Raw genomic sequence first — 21,697 nt, 5'->3', positions numbered from 1 at the left:
CAGCTGGACGAGCTTGCGACTGCGGGCTGTTTCCCAGACCCCTCTCTGGACACAGCGTAGACTTCGGTGTCCCGGGCGCCCCCCTCCCTACCCGGCGTGTGAGGAGGGGAGCGTGTGTTCAGGGCGCGGTAGCTGCGTAGGCAGCCCGGCTGAGAACGAGTGGTCCCAAGGATTGGGGTGAAGGGCTGTGCGTGTGTTGAACCTTTAAATTTATTATTATTTTAAAATTTACTTTTGAAACAGCCAAGATGGAGGTCAGTTTATAAATTTCCCAGAGTCAGGTCTGACGCGGTTTAAATGCAGTGGGTCAGGGGTTCCGCTTTTGTCTCCTTGTACAAGCTCGAGGAGAGAGGTAAAGGCTGCGTGTGCATCTGTGAGTGTGAGCGCGTTGGTGGATGATTGGGTGGGCGCATCCCGCGATCGCAGCTCCGAGGGCCTGGGTCTGAGTGTGTTTTTAACACGCCAAGTCTTGGAGTCACAGCCGCGAGTGACGTGGGGAAAAACTTTATGTTCGGAAGAAGGGTCTGGTTTGATTGCGCTAGGACGGAGAAAGAAAGAGCCCTTGTGCATTGTGCCCTCGTGTGTGTGAGAGAGACAGACACAGAGAGAGACAGACAGAGAGACTAAGCGGCGCTAGCGGCCGGCTGCAGAGCGCTGTGTGTCCTGTGCGCGCTGGCGGGATCTGGCCCCGGGTCCCACCGCCCGCGAGTGTGTGTATCTGCGGCGTCCCTGCCGGCGAGTATCAGAGGGGGCTGGCGGTGTGCTGCGGGGTGGCAGGGGCAGGCGGAGGGGCTTCTGGCAAAGAACTCTGGCCTCGGAACCCGCTGCCCGCCGCGCATCTCCCAATAAACACTAACATCCCTAAAGGGCATCCGAGCCGGGGCTCTGCTGGGAAATCATCCTGGCCCAAATCGATCTTCTGAGCTCTCGGAGATTACTGCATCTTTCTTCGTAGCGCAGAGACGTGAGCCTGGAAAGGGAAGGAGAGGGCGACAACACCTCCCACCCAAATAAATAAATAAATAAACTGGCTTCTCGCTGCAGCTGGAAACGGTCGATTGAGCCCAGGTTGGTGGCATTTGGAGAGAGTTTTCTCATTCTGTCGGCTTGGGAACCCGCCGCCACTCCCCCACTCCCCTCTACCCCCCTTGTAGGCGCCCCTCAACTTTGGGGCCCAGGGGCGTGCGCGGCGCGGGGCTGCACCTGCCCTGGCGCTCCGGGGCTGCGGGCCCGTGCGTTCGGCCTGGGTGGCAGCGTTGATGTGCCGGACGCCAGGGCGCTGGGCTAGTGTGTATGCGCGGCGCGGACGCCAAGGAGCAAGCAGAGGACCGAGCGGCGGTAGGGGCGCAGGAGCCGGGTTTCGACCCCAAACGGGACGTAGGTTCCCCCTCTCCAGGCTGCCTCGGAACGGAGGCGAGCCCGGGGAGGAGGGGATACAGCGATGGGGGGCAGCGATTGGTGGTTTGGGTGGGGAGGGCTGGCTGAGCGAGCTAGCTGGCGCAACGAGGGGGGTGGCGAACTTCCCGGGAGAAGGGGTTTTCCCGGGAGAAGGGGCTTTTTCCGCGAGAAAGAGCTGCCGCCGCCGAGTGCTTAGACTCCAGGAAGCGGCCGGCTCCGCTCGCCCCGCTCGGAAAGTAACGTTATTTATTTATTTGCTTGCGTTCAGCCTCTTGGGTTGGACCCAATAAACACCCCCTTGGACTTCGGGAGCCCGCCTCCGACCTCTCCAGCCTCCACCCTGCCCGTGCAGGCGGCTCCCCGGAATACACGCACATGCACCCCCGGCACCCCCTCCCCGCGCCCCGACCCGGGCAGGGGGTGGGCCCTCACCCGGGCGCTAAAAAGTCCCCCTAGGCGGGAGCAGGGGAGGGCAGAGGGGCGGGGAGGCTCCAGCACTCTCCGCTCTCGTTTCAAAGCGCGCTCTCCCTTCCAGGTTGGGTCGGACCTGAACCTCTAAAAGCGGAACCGCCTCCCGCCCTCTAGCCAGCAGCCCGCTCGGAGCTGAGTCGCCGGCGGCGGTAGCGGCGGACGGACCGGGGAGTTTCCTCTCGCATTGGATGGAGCTGAACTTCGGGCGGCCAGAGCAGCGCGGCCGTCCGGGAATCGCTGCGTGCTGAGCTCCCTCGGCGAGACCCAGCGGCAGCTCTGGATTTTCGGGGGGGCGGGGACCAGCTGCGCGCCGGCACCATGTTCTTGGCGACCCTGTACTTCGTACTGCCGCTTCTGGGTAAGTCGAGGCCGCCGCTAGCTTTCTTATCCGCTGAGTCTTCTTGGGGAGTACTAGAGGCAGCCCCCCAGTACCCCCTCCCCCCAAAAAAAATTACGGCGCGGGCGCGGTGGGTGTGGGACCGCGAAGTTTCGTTTTGGGGAAGGGGATCCTGAATCCTCAGCACCCCGGGCTGGGGGGTGGGGCAGGGGTGGCGCGGCACTCGCCCGCAGTTTTTCTTCCTTGGTTTTTGTTTCCTACGTTTTTAATGACCTAGCCTGGCGGGAAATTAAAGCGTCCGAGCCCTCCAGCCCCAAGCCCGACGCCCCTTGCAAGTCCCGGGGAGCTTGCGGAGGCGCGGGGGGGCAGGTGGGGTGTGGGCGAGCACCGGGCCAGGAGAGCAAACTTGGAAGGGAAAACTTTTCCTGGAATAGCATCTCGGTGCTCCCCGCCGGGCGGGCCGGGTATCAGGGCTCACCCTCTCCGCGTGCAACGCCCAGCCCGCCGCCGTTCTCCCCTGGCGAAAGCCCCCGGGCTTCAGTCGGGCCGGGCCGAGAGAGTGGCTGGAGCCGGGAACTGCGGGAGGGCGGCCCTGGAGGCCGAGCAGCCGCTGAGGCTGGTCGGTCCCGGGGCGCAGGGCCTGCACGCGCGGTGGGCAGCGTTGGCTCGCGGGCAAACCGCAAAAAGCCCGCAAAGCCTCGGGGCGCCCCGGGGGTTGGGTAGGGGGAGACTAGCGGCAGGAGGTGCCCGGGCGGGAAGATGGACCCCCCAGGCGTAGGGGGGCGGACGCGCTCCGGGAGCCGGGAGCCGCAGAAGGCTGCTCCTGCGCGCGTCCTCCCCCACGGCTGGCGCACCGCGCCCCAGCCCAGCCGCACTCACGCTCCCTCCCCTCCCCCCCACAAGACGTGCTCCTGTCGGCCGAGGTCAGCGGCGGGGATCGCCTGGACTGCGTGAAAGCCAGCGATCAGTGCTTGAAAGAGCAGAGCTGCAGCACCAAGTACCGCACGCTCAGGCAGTGCGTGGCGGGCAAGGAGACCAACTTCAGCTTGACATCGGGCCTGGAGGCCAAGGACGAGTGCCGCAGCGCCATGGAGGCCCTCAAACAGAAGTCGCTTTATAACTGCCGCTGCAAGCGGGGTATGAAGAAGGAGAAGAACTGTCTGCGCATCTACTGGAGCATGTACCAGAGCCTGCAGGGTACGCGACCGTCTTCTTTTCCCCCTCCCCCAGCCCCTGAAGGCAGGCGGGTCCCTAGGCCCGGGGTCCGGCTGACCTCATCCTCCACTCACTTCTCCCCAGCTGCAGAATGAGGACCTTTCATTGGCCCCCAGGGACGTGGGCAGCTGGTGTTTGCTGCCGGTCTGGTTGTTGGAAAACCCGTGAGGGGGTGAAGGGACGTCCCAGGGACCCCGCTGACCTCTTTGAAACTTGGTCGGAACATCGGAGTAGGAATCCGTTAAAGGCCTGGCTTCCCAGGGTAATCCAAAGGCTTCCACTGCATCTTGCCTGGATTTCCCCCCTCTCTTCCTTCCTTCTGTTATACTGACATAAGATAAAGAATTGAGAATGAAAGGTCCAGTGGAATCTATTCTATCTTTACCCCCCTCAAACCTAATCAAAGGCAGATGTGGGGAAAAAAAATTTTGTCATCTTAGATTACCTGAGTCTTAAACCAGCTGGTGTAGTTCAGCCTTGGTTAGTGCAGAAGTGGCTCAGAGAGGGCAAGGTCTACTTGTCATAGCCATCCATTACAGGGGCAGTTTTTCGGTCCTTGTGTGCCAGAGGTGGGTCACGTTTGTAAATCTGACTCAAACATTCAGTGCATTCATTCTCCACTGAGTCTGAGGCTCAAAATTTGTAATATACAGATTTGACCTCTCAGCTGCCACTTCCTCCAGAACCTACTAATGAAAACCTGTTTCAGAGACGTAGTGTTTAATAGCCAGGGTACCTGCTTTCTGACTGCATGGCATTTTTTGGGAGTAAGAAAAAGGGCCAGCTTTGTTCTTCTATTGGCTCCTGGAGGCAAGCTGGGCTTGTGACGTCACTGGTCCCTTCCTCTCTGATTTCATTCCTTTGCAAAGAGTGGGAGAGTTTTCTGGCAAGATCAGGCTGGGTTGCTCTCCAATGTTTTCATGGCACTATGGGGAGAGCCAGGACAACAGAGGCAGAGGGAGTGAAGAGAAATAACCAGAGCCAAATAGAGGCATTTGAAATCTTTGAAAGTTTCAGTATCTTTTTGTTACACAATCATAACATAATTAGAATTCAGATTCAGTAACGAAAACTGACTGAAATATATCTGTTTTCCAGATCTGAGTCCAGTCTTTCTGTTGTTTTTAGGAAATGATCTGCTTGAAGATTCCCCGTATGAACCAGTTAACAGCAGATTGTCTGATATATTCCGGGTAGTCCCATTCATACCAGGTAAGCAGATTTATACTTTCACTCTGATGCCTTCGCCTGCTTGAAATCTATTGGCTTACATTCTCTTTGGCTCTCAAGTAGTGTATAAGTAGATAGTTGAATGGCACAGTGTTTCTGGGAAATTAGAAATAGGATGATGATAATGAAGAGGCAGAATGCCTAGAGATGATTGTATGACTTGAAAGTAATTCTAAATGAAGTAATGTTGTGTGGTGGTTTGAGAGAGGTTGGAAGGAGGTGACTTTGTTGAATTTTTTTTTTCCACGTTAAAATATGATTGGCCAACTCTTGCAAAGGGAGTGCCACTTCTGTCTGTAGGTGGCAATCGTATTCCCTTCTTGCTGCATACTGTACACAGTGCCTCCCTGGAAATGGGACATGTTTAAATGATGCCACTTTTCTTTACGAGACACCTGAAGATAATCTTAGATTGTTGAAGAATTTTGGTTGAACTCACTTGTCTGCCTTTGATTTAAAAGATTAAGCTCAACCATTTGTTAGCAGTTTTTTGTTTTGTTTCTAATTTTTCCTGAGCAAGTGTGTACGTATACAGGAGAATGTATTACTGACCTTTCAAAAGTGGTCTCAATTCCCATAGTCTGTTTTGTCTCTCTTTGCAAATCTACATGTGGTTTGGAAGTGACCTTAGTTTTCGAATTAAGTTTTTCATAACATCTACATTCAGACAACCCCATAAATAATGAGTAAGGCAGTGATTTCCCTTAATGACATAGAGATTCCAGACTGATGTTGACTTTTTTGTTTACAGTTAAGACTTTTTCTCAAGTATATATAGCCATCACAAATTGTATGTTTCTTGGTTAACCATGGTGGTTCACGTTGAATTTGTTTCTATGAGATATGGTGGTTTGGTACTGGTGAGAGTGTTCTGGTGTTCTAAATGTTTTATGTTTTCCTGCAGAAAGACATAGAACCAAGGAAGTATGTAAATACTGAAATTATGTGTGGGTGTATTATACACACGTTCATTCATTCACAGACATCCATTCTATATACATTCTCGCCTTTGGGATTTTGGCAATGAGCCAGACAGATGTCATATCTGCCCTCGTGAATCTTAGAGGCAGGCAGCAATTGACATTTATTAAGCTCTTATTATGTTCCAGGTACTGTTTAAGATCTCTTCATCATTAACTTATGTAGTCATCATCAAGTGCATCTTAGATATTGTTATTTCCATTTTAGAGATGAGATGATTGAGGCAGGGTGAACTTAGGAAACCAGCCCAAGATCACAGAGCTCCTAATTGGTGGAACGAGAATTTAAACCTATATTTGTTTGCAAGACTTTGTAACATCTGCCCCTTGCTACTCAGAATGTGGTTCTCAGACCAGCAGCTCGGACATCACCTGGGAGTTTGTTAGAAGTGTGGAATCTCAGGTTCCATCCCAGAGCTACTGAATGAGAATTCGCATTTTAAGAAGATCCCTGGGCTGGGTGCTTTGTATGCACATGGAGCTTGAGAAGCACTCCTCTGTATTATGCTTTTGGTTCAGAGGAAGAGTGTGTGTGTGTGTGTGTGTGTGTGTGTGTGTGTGTGTGGGGTCTGTTTCAAGATAAAATATAAGGGGGCAAGTTTAGTATCAGAGGTGTTCATATATTATCCTGAATAATGCTGATAACTTCCACCGCAAATCCCTATTAACGCTGTCTGTCCCTTTGGCCCAGCCAGGACAGTGGCTGAAGGCAGTGAAGCGGGGATGCACAGACAAGAGTGTATGACCCTCTGAGCGATCATGGGAGCAGGCCAGTAGGAACTAGGATGGGGTGCCAGGAACCAACCTGGCTTTCCTGGCACCGCGAGGGGCAGTGCCTCTTGCTGGCTGCCTGCTCCACGGAAGCATTACTCCTCAGTCTTTGTACTGATGCCTGGAAGGATACGAACCTCCCCAGGGACAGTGAGAGTGAGGAACTAGGTAAGGAGGAAGGTTCATTTGGGTTTTAATTTCAAAACTGTTATGAGCTATAGGGCTGCAATAGACTCATTTCCCCCTCTCTGGGTCTCTCTTTTCTTGGTATAATGAGGTCATTGGAGTAAGAATCTCCAGTCCTAACAGCCCATGATTCTGAGGGAAGATTGAGGACACCTTCAGAATCCCTCCTCTGTGCTCCTACATTTGCTCTTTTCAATCCTTGCATTCATTCTCCACTGAAAGTGACTTGGTCATTCTCGGATACCACTGACTTGTCTGGATTTCTTTGACGAATGTCAGAAATTCTTCCGCACGGACCAAGCCCCCCTCGTTCATTTGTTTGGATCCCTCTCTCAAACCGGTGTCTTTTCATAGCAAATATGATCCTCGGTTTGTGAGACCCAGCCTGCCGACGTCTCAGAAGCCATAATGAATTACTCAGAGCCAGGAAGGTCTTGTCTAGAGCTACATTTCATATCTCAAGGGCGTTGGATTTAGGTTCCAGCTGTAATGAGCTTTGACCTCTGACAGTGACTGTGTTCCTTAAGTGGGTATAGGAAAGCCAAATGGAGCCTTGAGAGGTTTTAAGTCACTGAGTAATGCATATTACCCCGTTTGGCATTTGTAGGATGGAGAGGGACAGAGGTTCAGGGTGATGAGTGTTGTGGTTGATGAGAATCTCTCTGTCTTGAGAGTCTCTGAGGTAACCAGGACAACAGGGCCTTTGCCTTTTGCAGATAGGGTAGTAATCCGAGTTTCCATATTTGGATTTCTCTGCCCAAGGGGAAGAGGATGTTTATCCACATACACTAAGTGTGAGCTGAATCCTCTCACCGAACAAGACATGTTTGACGTTCTTGAGTTTCCATTTTTTTGGACTCTTCAAACCCACAGCCACCTTTGCCATTGTTTACTTGATCACCAGTTAAAAGGCCATATGGAGGTATTATCCATGGCAGGAACAAGGAAGGGAACAAGAATAAGGTAGAATCTAAAAACTGTCATCTGAGGCCTGAGCTACAGAAGGGAAATAAAGCAGCCTCGTCTGGTGAGAACTGCAGTGGGAGGTCGGAGGGATTACTCTCCTGGAAACGCAATAGCGGAAGCAGAAGCGTCGGCCTCTAAGGCGCTTTGAAGGGCTCTAGGAAGTGCCTTTTCTGTGCGCGGATGCTGGTGCGGTTTTTAGGGGCCTCACCAGGCAGTGGGCTAGAGGACACAACGGAAGAAGTGAGCCAGTGCACGAGGACGTTGGAGGAGAGGAGAGAACAAGGAATGTGTCTTGGGAGCCAAGAGGGCAGAGCTCTGTGGGCGCTCAGAGGCTCAGAGGATGGACCTATCAGGTGGTGTTTCACATCTGTGTCTCTCAGCCACAACTCTGCTCTTTAACCTCCATTCTGCCTCACCTTTTCTTCTTCACAAACGTTCAAGAAGCAGCAAGAAATAGTGATTTGAAAGGAAGATGAGCCTGTCTGCAATGTTTTTGGACTCTCTGGAGGGTGAGAGCAAAGAAGGAGAAATTTGGAAAGTGCGATGGGTGCAGAGAAAAGCCTGAAGATGGAGGATCAGAGGGAGGATGTAAGGCCCTCTGTGGCAGCGAGAGATTAAAAAAAGGGCTCCAGTGTTTAAAAGTATTGATTGGGAGGTTAGATTTTGTAGAGAAGAATCAAGAAATGCCAGACCTTCCTCAAATGTAATCAAAGTTGATGGTATTGTAAACAAGAGTCAAGTGGAGAGATCATGGGGAAAGAGTGATGCTGGGATTTTTTTTTTTCTTAACATCTTTATTGGTCCTGATGCTGGGATTTGAACATCCTAAATCTGATTTAGTGAACGACAAAGGTCTAGGTCTCTGGCTTTGCCACCATTTCCCTGCCAAGTCCCAGGAGTGGCTTAGACCTTCCCAGGAAGCCTTAGGATCTTGAGATTGGTCCCCAAGTAATTGGAAATGGCTTTGCCCGGAATCAGATGCCCCTAAACCCTCTTTTGAGTCTGTCCCCTTTTTGAATGATGCTATCAATAATGAGCCATGTTTAGCATTTCTGTTTTAATGTACCATCATATATGTGTAACTGTTAAACAGAAACTTTCTTAAAATGTTTGTATGTTGAAGGAGAGCCTTATAAGGTCATCTGCTGTCTTGTCAAATCATGATAAGAGAGAAGGGCTGGTAAATACCAGCTGCTAGGGGTATATGGTGGCCCTCTCCTTTCCACTCAGCTCTCTAATCATGTTGTCACTATATTTGAGAACTCCTGTAAGTTCTTTTTTATCTATCCTGGCATATGGTAAATTCCTTTGTAGGCTAGCTTGGCCCTGCCCTTCCTCTCTAAGCCACATCACCTCTCCGGTCAAGCTCACTGAGCAATCCATTTCCAGATATTTCATGTGCGTTCACTTTCCCATGCCTTGACACTTGGCTTTGCCTTTGTTTGGGAGGTTTCTATTAGTTCTTCAAGACCAAGATCAGGTTTCATCTCTGAGGGCCATGCTGGAATTCCCCCAGACAGGCACTTCCACTCAGGACTCTCTCATGCTACAATTCACTCTTGCCTTTATGATAGCTGTTAATCACAGACTATCGAGAGGACTTATTTATGTGTCTGTCTTTCCCACTGGGAAGTCGGGGATTTGCTTGTAATGGCGGGTGTTCGCTCAGCACCGAGCATCTTTCCTGGTTCTGAGCAGGCGTCTCATTAACCATGAGTGGTTGAATATCAGAGAAAGGACGTAGAGATCGTCTAATCCTCTGCTTTCACAGAACTGAAGTTCAAAGAGGGGAAGCAATTTGGCCAGGGCCACACTGCTTGAGGGTCACCTCCAGAACCTTTACTTGGCACTGCCTTTGGGGAGATCAGTGCCGGCCTCTTTCTCTCCTGCATGCTCTCTGGACAAACCTCATCCATATCTGGGACCTCAGCTACCATGTACAACGATGACTCAGAGCCTCCCCTCCTACGCCATCCTCTCCTGAGCTCTAAACCAGCATTTCCAGCTGAATCCTGGATGATTCCATCTGGATGTATCTCAGTTACTTCCAAGTCAGCACATCCAAAAAGGATCTCATCATCCCTCCCCTTTTCTCCTTACATCCTTCTCTTCCTGAGTCTCCTGTCTTATGTAATGGCATCATCTGCCTAACTCATAAGCTTTGGAATCATCTCCAGCATCTCCTCTACCCTCCTCACTCCTTCCGCTGGACCCATCGCTAAGTCCTGCTGAAATTGCCTGCTGTCTTTTGGATTGCTCTTCTCTCTCCATTCCCTTAATCTACCCACCTTATCTTCTACTTGAACTTCGCATTGGCCTTCTTCCTGGCCCCACCCTTGTGTCTAGTCTCTCCCAGTCCAACCTGGCCACCCATTGCCAGATATTACCTTAACACCTTGGTGACTTCCAGGAATGATCTGGTTTCAGTCTCCCTCCCTTCATAGATTCTTCTATTAATCGACCTTCTATCTCACCCCAGCGACCCCATGTCTGAACAACCCAGGTTGACCGGCTGCTGTCCCACCAGTGCTCTGGGCAGCTTCACGCCTCTTCATCTTTGTACGCGATGGTGAAGGAACATGTGCTCTGGAATTCCACTCACCTGGGTGCGTCCCCAGCTCTGCCGCTTACTTTGTCTTGGGCAGGTCATTTGATATCATTGTACCTCAGACTTCTTGGATGTAAGTTGAGATGATGATAATGCCTCGCTTACAGGTTCTTGGGAATTAAAAAGGCTATATGTAAAATGCTTTGCTTAGTGCCTGAACTATAATTGGTTCTCAATAAATCTCAGTATTTTTTTTTTTTTTCGGTACGCGGGCCTCTCACTGTTGTGGCCTCTCCCATTGCGGAGCGCAGGCTCAGCGGCCATGGCTCACAGGCTCAGCCGCTCCGCGGCATGTGGGATCTTCCCGGACCGGGGCACGAACCTGTGTCCCCTGCATCGGCAGGCGGACTCTCAACCACTGCGCCACCAGGGAAGCCCAAATCTCAGTCATTTTTAATGCTGTACCAAGGCCGTGTTAGCTGTTGGCTCACTCCTGACTCCAAGAGTGGGACTCTTTTTCCACAGACCGTATTCCCGGGTCAGGGAACAAGGATCCTATGTCTTGAAAAGGATAGCAACCCCAAGCTCTCAGGAAGGCTGCTCATAAACCAGCTTGGACAAGAAATAAGAAATCCATCCAATATATAAAGGGCCCTGGAGGAAGCCCTATCTCTTAATAACCCAGTTTGAGTCTTAAATCCCCTTTGGGTAAGGTCTTCCTTTTTCCTGCTCTGAATCCCCCTGTTCCTCTGGGGCCCTATCCTTCCTTAAGCTCTTTGGTCGGAGGTGAGTCCGCTGCAGCTGGCTATCACCCGGGGTGGGAGCCCTTCCTGTGCTTAAGGATTCTTGTGATCAGCCTACCCTTCTCAGCTTGACTGATTCCCATTCTTCTAACCTCTCCCCATAAATCTTCTTTGCAACGCCCCTCATAGCAGGGAGAATTACTGCTCCCTGAGAAGGGCATGCCTTAAAGCTGGGAGAGGCTTCCGTCTCCACAGGCTCTGCTAAGTACACTTACATTTCACTTTCACACACCACTACTTTTGGCTTTTATCCTCTCGCTCTCCAGCCCCTCAGCGACCCATTTTTATTGTACAACAATAAGAAATTACAAACAGATAGAAAAGGAAAGCAAATTTAAACCACTCATAGTCTCTGCTCTCAAAGATAACCACTGTAAACATCTGATACAAGCCTTTTCAGATTTTTTTCCTATATGTGTGTGTGTGTGTGTGTGTGTGTGTGTGTATATATTTATCTTTTTTTTCCCTTTTTTACAAAAATGGAGTTGTAGTCTACACATGCTTTCTTATTACCTGCCTTATGACCTGAGGAATCTGTGTCTTCTTGTGTCACTGGCCACTTCCTAAAGGCAAATTTTATTATTTAGATTAACTGTCAACCTCAAGAAGTTTCTTGAGTAAAGCATCAGGTCATTCCACTGTCTAGATACTTCTGGCAAAGGCCGGAATGTTCCAGTGCAGGCTGTGAACTTAGAGACAGTGGAATGTTTTGCATAGAGTTACTGTAGGTCCCGTTACCAGAAGAGGGGAGATAAAACATCAGTGAGTGACAGGTAATTGCATGAACTGAAGATTGTTACAAGGTGCAAAATTATTTATAGCCAATATGTCTGTCTTCATTCCTTTTCTTTAGTCCTCTGAAGTATTTCTTTCTGCCATCTCTTAATTTTTCTGCTGTCAAAGCTCATTCTTTCCAAAGGATGTCCATTTTTGTTCTTTGGGATACAGTGGCGAATTCTCTAGAGAAGTTACTGGGATTGTTTGGTCCAAAGAGCACTGGTCCAGGAGTCAGGAGATTGTGTTCTGCTTCCAGCTTTACCTCTAACTAGCTGGTGACCTTGGGCAAGTGTCTGCCCTTCCTTAGACACATCTCCTCTTGTAAAATGAGGGCAGTGGATGAGGATGACCTGTAACACATTTTCCTTCTTTCTCTAAGGGCCTGCATAGTGAATCTTGTATTATTCTGCGACTTACAGTTTTTCTTTCTAGCCTTTTCTTCATGCTAGAGAAACTCATCATCTTGCCATATATATTTTTCATATTAATAACATTTATAAAGTATGATTTATTCAATATGTACCTTACTTTGAACCAGAATGTATTTAAAGCATCTCATTTGAATACATGGAAGAAGATAAAATAAGAACTAAGAGGAGAAAATAAGGAAAAGGGGAAAATGATAGTAGGAGAGAGGAAAGGAAGCCAGGAGTGAGTTCAGAAGACAAAATGCATGTCATAAGATTATATTTAAACAAATTAAATTATCAGAAGTACTGTGTGAAAACAAAGGGGTAAATAAAATCCCTGGATTGTAGGTGCCGTAGGACTTTTGGAGGTCATTCCAGTCCAATCCCCTTATTTTACTGATAAGAAAACTGAGAGTTCCATAAATTTCTAGGACAGTAATACATAAATTGTCTAGGACAGTGATGACAAGTAAAATTAGGTATGTGTTTGTTTTTAAATGGATATTTGAAACTCTCCATCTCCTGGCATTTCCCTACCTCCTTTAAAATTGTCCTTCACCTGCCCCTCGGCCCCTTTTAGGATACCAGACTTTGTTCACACAGTTAGGGTGAGAAGCACAGCCTTCGACTTTAGTTAAGCAGGTGGCTGTCCATTGTTTCGGAATTGTTTCAGAACAAGGGTTATTTAATAGGTCTCTGGTAACAGGAGCCAGTGGCCAGAATGTTGATTTTCATATCTTTGGCCCCCTTCAGAATTGTCTGCAAGGAAAACTGAGAAATTATTTGTCGCTTTACACCCTCTCAGCCTTCAGATTAAAAAAAAAAATTAATCTTTTGTCTGGAATTTTTTGTTAAAGAAGCTAACCGCTTCCCGTAATTTAGAGACTCAACTAGCTGGGTCAGTGATGAGATCGAATGGGTAATTTGCATAAGGGGCTAATTTATTATGTCCCCTGGGCATTTCTTTCATCTCTCTTCCCATTCTAATTAATGTTCTAAGAGGGTCTATCACCATATCAGAAATTAGGGGTGAAAGCAGCCACTGTTAACCTTTATTCTTATGATTTTTTATCTTCTTTGATCTTTTAACCATTTTCTTTTCATAGCCAGGGATTTGCACAGATCGGGCTGGGGAAAGCATGGAGAGGAGATTTTAGGGGTATGCTCTTTTCTGATCTTTCTTCAAATAGTAGGCTGTTGTAAAAATAAAAATGACTCAGGATAGCTCTCTACCCACAGAGGGATTTGTAAAACACACAGAAGGGTACGGTCATGGTACAGAATTGTTTCTAAATTTGAGCCCTCTAGAACATCTATATAAACATGTATATACACATGCACAGATATATATGTATATATCTGCCTGTTCCTGTGTGTGTATATTTATAGTGTGTGTGAGTGTGGATGTCTGTGTTATTAAACATTTTGCCTCAAAAAGATCTTCCTTGACACGTGTTTCAGTTGGTTCTGGCTGTGACAAAGGCAGCTACGGGTGAGAGAGTGTGACACAGCTGAGGAAAGGCAAGAGAACAAGCAATTTCTTCGAAAATCAATTGCAATTTACTCCTACTAAATTGGCCCTCGGTCCGCCCTGTCCAAGCATTAGCATATGACAGACTTTTAATCATTTGGTCAAATGGCCTATTTTTGGTCAAACCACAGTTGCCTCTGGGACTCTGCCCGTAGTCCTAGAGCTGTGTTATCTCCAGACCTGCAGTCTCTTTAAAGAGGAGGTAAGTTTGGGGAGAGGAGTTCCCTGGGGAGCCCCTGAGTGCCCTGCACGGGCTGGGCTGCCTGTTCAAGGCCATTATTTCCTTTTGGTCCCCAATCATGCTAAAAGGTAGGTATAATGATCTCTGATTTTTGAGAGGGAAACCTGAGATCAGAGAGGTTGATTAATTTTCTCAGTGCCACACAGCCAGTAAGTGGAAGAGTTAAGTTTCGAATCTTATCTCTGCATCTCCAAAGCCTGTGCTCTTTCTACTGTTATGTGATGAAATTTTAAGTACCAACCTGATCCTTTATTAAGGAGGAACTGTCTAGATCCTACTCTACCTCCTTAATTCCCAGTTTCCCTTCCTCTGTCTTCCACCTTAAAACACTATTTGACAAAAAACCTTTAAAGTTGAAATATAAGCCAGTATCTATTATTTTAATATTTAGCCTTGCATTCCGATCGGTTCTTAATTGACAAGCAAAATCCAGAACATGCACGCTATTAAAACCATTCCTGCGGAACTGCAGAAATATTAACCAGAGAAGAGATTTCTGGATTGTATCTTTTTTCATTTCAGTGTGAGATGGAAGGTTTCTAAAGTAGAGCAGAATGCCTAGGGCCATTTTTTTTTTGTCATGTTGTCATATAAATAGCATTACACAGTGGTAAAGAAAGGAATACACACTTTAGTCCCACTTTAAGGTGACCTAATACGTTATTCATTTGTCTTCCGTCACGCTGGTACTACTTTCCTTTACGTCCCTCCTAGTGGTCTAAGAAACACCGTGCCAACTGTGATTTCTGTTGCCTTTTGTACATGATCGTTTTGTGTACAGTTAATTATGTATGAAAATAGGTATTGATTGCATTCTTTGTAGGAATAGGCCAGCAGGTTTCTTAAAGCCCATGTTTATGAAATGTTCCATTGATCCCTGTTAGTATGCGTTTCAAATACACTCTTTATAAGAGGATACCAGGAGATTGGAGAATTCTGGAGAGTCCTTGATGGAACCATTGTATTCTTGTTTGCTTAGGAATGGCAAGTGGCATTTGAATGGGAGAAGGAGTGAACAGGCCGGAACTCCAAACGTACTCCCAATTGAAAATGGTTACCCTCCCTACGAGACCTTAAAAGAAATAAAAATAGTCATTACAACAGCGGTGAGAGGCAATGAGCTAGGTGTTTTACGTGCAATAACTTGTGTCAACCTTGTTTAGTAGAAGGTGTTCTTAGCCCCACTCGGTAGATAGGAAACTGAGATCCAAGTAAGGAGCTGGCCTGAGGGCACACGCCTAAGAATGGGTAGAGCCACATTCTCACCCAGGAAGTCTGGCTCCAGAACCCATGCTGCAGTGTCCATTTGCATACGTACAACCAGAGAGATAATCCCTGAAAGTCAAGAGCACAGACTGCATGAAGAAGTCTTAGACGCTTTGTGCTGAGTTATATATGTGTGTATGTGTATGATATACACATATGTAATATATATTATATATTATATATAAAATAAGTATAATATAATGAAGAGAAGAATTGGTCAGTTTCTGTGATATCTCTTATCTCTCAGTATTTTGGTGTGATGGAATGGCATTTCTGCCAAATTCATTCATCACGTATTTATTGAGAACTTACTATGAGCCTAGTGAGAGGCCTTAGGTGATTCAGAGGTAAATAGGACCCTGACATTGCCTTTTAAGAATTCTCTTGTTTGTTTTAGGTATAAAACAAATAAGTTTTGTTGCAAAGTGGTAGGTGAATGAATAAAACCCCATACAAGGCTCAGATGTAGCCCTAAGACGGGAATAACTGACTAGATGGAGTTATGGGTCAGAGAGGGCTTGCTGAAGGAGACTCTGAACTGGGCTTTGAGGAGTAGATAGGAGTTTGATAAGGAGGGGTGGTTGGGGAGGGCATTCTAGGCAGCGGCAACAGCATGGACAAAGGCACTGAGTGTCCAGGGTCCTGTAATAAGCTGCTTTCTATGGCAGGGGCCCTCGGTATGAGCAGTGGTGGGAGAAGAGCTGAGCAGAGAGGCAGGTTTGCCACGCTCAGGGGCTTGGCCTTTGTCTCAGAAGAACCAGGGAAGGATGATGGCTAATGAAACTCAGCATTGTTGGGAGTTTTACGTCGAATCATTTGAAATTGCCGTTTTTGTAGGCCAGCGTGGTAGAATAGCACACATTTCATATGGTTCAACTGTATATAGTTTTGTGTCATAAAAGCACACACAGGGGTCTGCTTCCAGACTAGACAGAGACATAGGTCTGCTGTTAGGATTAGTAACTCCTCACCTCAGAAGGTACCTGTTTGCCTCAGCTCCTGATGGCTTCTCTCTCCCACACCTTCTCCTTGGGGGGAAAAGATGCACAAGGCACCCAGTGCACACAGCTCCCCATTTAGGGGCCCAGGGTCGGCAGAGGAGCAGCAGTCAGTGAGGCCGCCTGGGCCTCACAGGGTGGTCCTGGGAAGGGACTGAGGCACATGGAGAGCAGGTGACAACAGAGCAGAGAGGTGCCGCAGGAGTGAGTGCGGGAAGCAGGGTGGCCTGGAGTCAGCTCATGAAAAGTCTTCATGCTCAGAGGCATTTTGGCTTGTAACAGGAGAAAGGGTGGCATTGAAAATTGTTCAGTGGGGCCCCTTAGACACTGAGTGACCTAGCTGGTGAAAGGAGGCAGCCTGGAGGTCAGTGGGAATGTGGACAGTCTTGGACCCCCCAGAGGAATGGCTCCCCATCTGCCTTCTGCAAAGCCCCAGTCCCAACCCCAGGGCTGCCCTCTAGCCTGGAATCAGGATGGGCTTCTGCTTTCTGATCTGGGGACAGTGGTCAGGCATGGGCGTTTGGATCTCCAGGCCAGAGCTGTCCTCTTGGCTGGGAGAGATGGCCCTGACCTACCTGTCTGTGGTCCGCCTGTTGGGAGGACTCGATGTATGGCTTGTTTCTTTTCTATGTACTATTTTATTCTTCTGGCTCCCTAGTCCTGGGTCTCACTTGGCAGTTTTCTTTTTTTCTTTTTTCTTTATTTTTTGCGGTATGCGGGCCTCTCAGTGTTGTGGCCTCTCCCGTTGAGGAGCGCAGGCTCCGGACGCGCAGGCTCAGCGGCCATGGCTCACGGGCCCAGCCGCTCCGCGGCACGTGGGATCCTCCCGGACCTGGTCACGAACCCGCGTCCTCTCATCGGCAGGTGGACTCTCAACCACTGCGCCACCGGGGAAGCCCTCACTTGGCAGTTTTCTGCACTGCATTCTCGACTTGCTTCAGAACATTTCACAAGAGACCGTCTGAATAAAAACGCAAAGATTCTAAATGCAGGGAGGTGTCTTAATTGAAAGAGATGCCCACTAACCCCAGGGCAAGCCGGGTGAGAGAAGGATGAGGTAGGAGGGCCTTTGGGCCTGCAGCCAGTAATTACCACAGCTCACAGAGCAGTTCCGAAGAAGTAAGCAAACCCTCTCTGTCCTTCTTGGAGCCCAGGGTGTGTTTATGACATTGTTTTAATGATACTGTTGGAGTGGGAAAGGGGAGAGGTGATGCTACTGCCGGTTTCCTGTAAGAACACACCCAGAGCTCGGCAGCTCTATCCTCAAGAGCCACCAGGCAGACTGTCTGTATTCATTCCAGAGATTGGGGTGGGGCTGGAGAGGGACAGAGGGTGAGGTCCCAATGATGCTAGGAAATTATGAAATGCAGAATAGCAGCGGTAAAGAGTAGGGTTTTGGGGTTAAACACACCCAGATTTGAGTTCCACATTCCAGCACTTACTAGCTGTGGGACCCTGGGTTAATAGAGACTCTGCCTGTAAATGGGGATAATAATAGTATCCAATTCATAAGGTTATTGGTGGTAACACTTAGGAAGAGCACTGGAAAGTGCTTGGGAAATGGTAGGCGAATGCCGGTTGCTTCCTTTTATATGCACCCTAACTCCCTTCTCCCTCCTCTCCCAATTAATTAGCATGAAACAGCAATACTAGATTGAGTGGATGTAGGTTTTTTCTGCTCTGAAAGAAAAAAAAGACAGCAATAGCCATACTGGAAATGATGATCACCAATTCAGTTCAGTCCAAAACATCAATTATCTTCTCTAAAAATAACAGTAGTCACATTCTCTGAGAACCTACTCTGCGCCTGGCACTGTGCTAGTTGTTGGGGGGATGGTGAAACCAGAAAGAGGGTGCAGAGCACAGGGAGTGCCAAGGAGGGAGTGGGAAAAGGAGCAAAAAGGGAACTAGGATGCAGGAAAGAAAAGAAAGCTCTGGAAGGAGGTGGCCGAGACTGGGGTGCAGGGCTTTGGGGAGCGGACTCCAGGTGAGCCAAGGCACTCGTTGGCAGGAAACCCAGCACAGAAAATTAACATTAGATATGCTAGCCCTGTGTTGAGCGGCTGCTAGCATGGTGAAAACCTAGTGTGTCTTTTTCCTGATCATTCTCAAGAATGTTTAAAAAAACGTAATGTTTGCAAACAAAGTAGAAACAGTTGAAGCATTGTTTTCTATTAGCAGTATAAGGTTCACTGGCTATGGGTATTTTTTCATTCTTGTCTTCCAAATTGTAATTTTAAAAGATGAGGCATTTCATATTCAAGAGTTTCCTTTGTCTGAAATAAATTATTCATTTCTACCCACTTTCAGAAACAATGAACATAATACTTAATGCATCACAATTAAGTGGGTGTAGCTTCATATAAAATTATGGTCTGTGCATTTTGGTGGCAAACGGAGCAGTGTATCCTATATCTTGTCGACATTTGTTCCTCATAAGCAAAACATAAAGAAGGAGAGACTCAGAAATGTGTTTTCTTTCCTCTAATGGTGGAGGAGGGGTAACTTTAGACCCAAGCAGCCTTGTTTTTGACATTCCACAGCTGTTGGGGGCTATGTCACTGGGCAGAGAAAGTGAACTTACTGCTACTATATTGTGCATGGGGTCAGGTGAGGGTCAGAATTCTTGAGCACTATCCATTCATCTCAGTCCCCTTTGTCTGGGTTTGAGATCCCTCTAGAATCCTCTTTCAGAAGGGCATTGCCTGGAAATGACTTCCTTTTGGATTTAGTGGCAACTGCTTCTTTTTTTTTTTTTTTTTTTTTTTTTTTGCGGTACGTGGGCCTCTCACTGTTGTGGCCTCTCCCGTTGCGGAGCACAGGCTTCAGACGTGCAGGCTCAGCGGCCATGGCTCACGGGCCCAGCCGCTCCACGGCATGTGGGATCTTCCCGGACTGGGGCACGAACCCGCGTCCCCTGCATCGGCAGGCGGACTCTCAACCACTGTGCCACCAGGGAAACCCGGCAACTGCTTCTTGAATGCTGGCTGGTTGGTCATGTGTATCTTTTCCGAAGATCCGGCTTTTTGAAATACCTTTTTCGCGTGTGACAAGATTCCTCCTTAGGAAAGTAGGCATTGCCAGCAAGGATTGAGATGTCCATGCGGAGCCTCTTCAGGCTTGAAGGTTTAGCTGTGATGGTCCCCAGGAACTCAAGTTCCCAGCTCTGAGGTCAGAGTCAAAGCTGGCTATGACTGCCAGAGAGCAATTGTGGAAAACATTACTTGCGAAACGCCTGCTGGCTGCCCAGCAGTAGGAGACCAGATGCCTTCACAGATTCTTTCATTTAATCCTGAGTGTTGGCCCAGAGTGGCATTGGGGCATTATTTACATCTTATATAAGAGGAAACCCAAACTCAGAGAAGTTGAGTGACATGCCTAAGGCCACACAGCTAGTTTTTGGAAGATGTCGAGTTCAAGCCAGGTTTGTCCAGCTCCTAAGGCCTAGGCCCTTGCGTGCTCTTCTGCTTGTAGCCTTTTTGATTGCTAGGTCAAGAACAAAAGCCACCAAATGCAAGAGGGGCTCTCAGGTACCTCTGGTCTAAGCATGGTTTTGTGTTTGAATAGAAACCATGGCACCTTTTAGGGAGGCTTAGGAAGAATACCCTGGACTTGGTCAGAAATTTTCCCAGACGCTTCCGTGCCCTTGACTCTGGTTTAGTTTGTTCCGTACCTGCCTGGGCTGGACTGACTGCGCCTAGCGCACAGGTGCTCACAGGGTCTCTGATTCCACCTGTGTGCCGATGCCGCTCCTCTGGGTTTCCTGCCGAGTCCCTTGCTCTGACCAGTATTTCCCTTGGAGTCTCTGGACTCTGAGTTTGAGGAACCCTCTTTGAGCCTATGTCCATCCAGCTGCCTGCTGGGTAGTGCCCCCCAAGTGTTTTGAGTTATCCTGGCCGTAACTCAAACATGCTTCATGTTGAACCCACCTTCTCTCTTAAGCCTGGGGAACCAGAAAGAGGCCTGTTTAGAACCTTAGGGAGGTGTTTTTATAGGCTGGGGCGAGTCGTGCTGAAGTGTTTGGAGGCAGCCCTGCGTTTGCATCCCGACTTCATCGGTTCATGACTTTGGCAAGTTATTTAACTGCTTTAAGCCTCCGTTTCTTGATTTGTCCAGCACGGATGATATCTACAGCGTCACTGTGAGAACTGGATCTGAGTTATGAGACATAGTGTTTAAGTAAAAATGAAGGAAGTTCTTACTAAAGAAACAAGAACTCACTCATCAGCCTCAAGACATTGCACTGCCCTGAGGGTGGGCTCGGCGGGCCCTGTGCTCATCCTTCTAGACCTCTCTCAGCGTTGGTGGCTCCTTTCTGCAGACCTCTTAGTGCATTTGTAGTTGCCACCTTGACATGCCTGGTTCGGCCCCTAAAACCGAGCTGCCACGCCACGTGGTGTGCGCGAGCCGCAGGCTTCTCCTGCTGTCATCTGCGGTCCTGCCTCACAGCTCCTTGATTTCCCCAAACGTGCCGCAGCCTGGTGGAGCTGATGCAGTAGCACCCTAAGCGTAGGGCCAGTCCTGGACTTGTTCCTCCACGCCCTTGCCCTTAATTAAGAGAAAGGACAGCACACACAGATAGACCTTCCAGGAAGTGCTCTTACGCAGATCCAGCGGCTGCTGGCGTCCTGGGTGCACCTGGGAGACTGGGGGAAGGAGAGTGCTCGTGGGTCACATGCCGGGTGGGTATGCTGGGTGGAATGCAGATTTTTCCTATCAGGAGCAGAACCAAACAGCTTTTTAGATAAGCACTCTGACGTGGGCCAGAAGTGACTGGCAAATATTTACCCTAGATGTAAGACACTCACTAAGTTAAATGTTGTTTAGAAACCCTGAAATAGAAAAATTTACACTCGGGGTTTTATATTTGGTAATTGTAAAAAAAATAAATAAATAAGACCCACTGTTGTTTTTCCTTTCCTCTGAGCTGCCTTTTGTAACAGGGAATGACAGCAGAGCAGTGCTCCCTGGCCTGCCCATTCTGGAACCTTCCCTCTCTCAGTCCACCTTCACCCCTGTGCCCCTCTCATACACATACCCCTCCCCCAACCCCAGTGACTCTGCTTTTCTGCTTGATGTGGACCTGGCACCAACCCGCCTGTCCCTCCTCATGAACCTCCACGTGCCAAGTGTGGGATGCTGGCTTCAGCAGACTTCCCTCCCTACCAGCTTCCAGCTTCTATGGACTGAGGTGTTCAGACTCCTAGAGGGCCAGCACTGGGGGCTTGAGAAATTCTTTGCCCGTGTCAGACACCTGAGTCTGAGTCTCTGAACGTCCCATTAAAGTTACATTCCTTTGCTAGACCCTTCTGTTCCTCTCCGGCAAAGCAGAGTGAATGGGCCAGGCCGCTGGTTCTAACCGCGCATCATTCATTAAGCATTTTGAGCTGTCACGGCCCTGTGGGGGAGGTGTATGATATCCTGACGGCTCTCCTCACAGCCACCCCAGACGTGCTGTCTTGGCTGAAAGTTGATGGGCTACAACGAGCTGGTTTCCTTGGGAGCTTTACGGTTCTGACCTGCACTGTGGTCTTTGATGCTTTGTCAAAGCTCTTAGGATGACTTCTTC

The 21,697-nt window shown here is 48.6% G+C and overlaps 1 protein-coding gene across 1 annotated transcript in view; it reads left to right on the top strand.

The window, feature by feature from the left end:
- The first annotated feature begins 1,939 nt into the window (after positions 1–1,939).
- The window catches only part of GFRA1 (GDNF family receptor alpha 1), a 204,099-nt gene continuing 184,341 nt past the window's right edge, over positions 1,940–21,697 (top strand). Inside the window, exons 1-3 of the mRNA XM_082673720.1 lie at positions 1,940–2,227; positions 3,110–3,403; positions 4,550–4,633. Of these exons, the coding sequence (XP_082529846.1) occupies positions 2,188–2,227; positions 3,110–3,403; positions 4,550–4,633 (418 nt within the window). The 5' untranslated portion in view covers positions 1,940–2,187. The remainder of the gene's footprint in view (positions 2,228–3,109; positions 3,404–4,549; positions 4,634–21,697) is intronic.

Source organism: Grampus griseus, assembly GCF_964374135.1.
Source record: "Grampus griseus genome assembly, chromosome: 16".
NCBI lineage: Eukaryota > Metazoa > Chordata > Mammalia > Artiodactyla > Delphinidae > Grampus > Grampus griseus.
The sequence above is the reverse complement of the archived record's forward strand: the minus strand, read 5'-3'. Positions and strand labels throughout refer to the sequence as shown.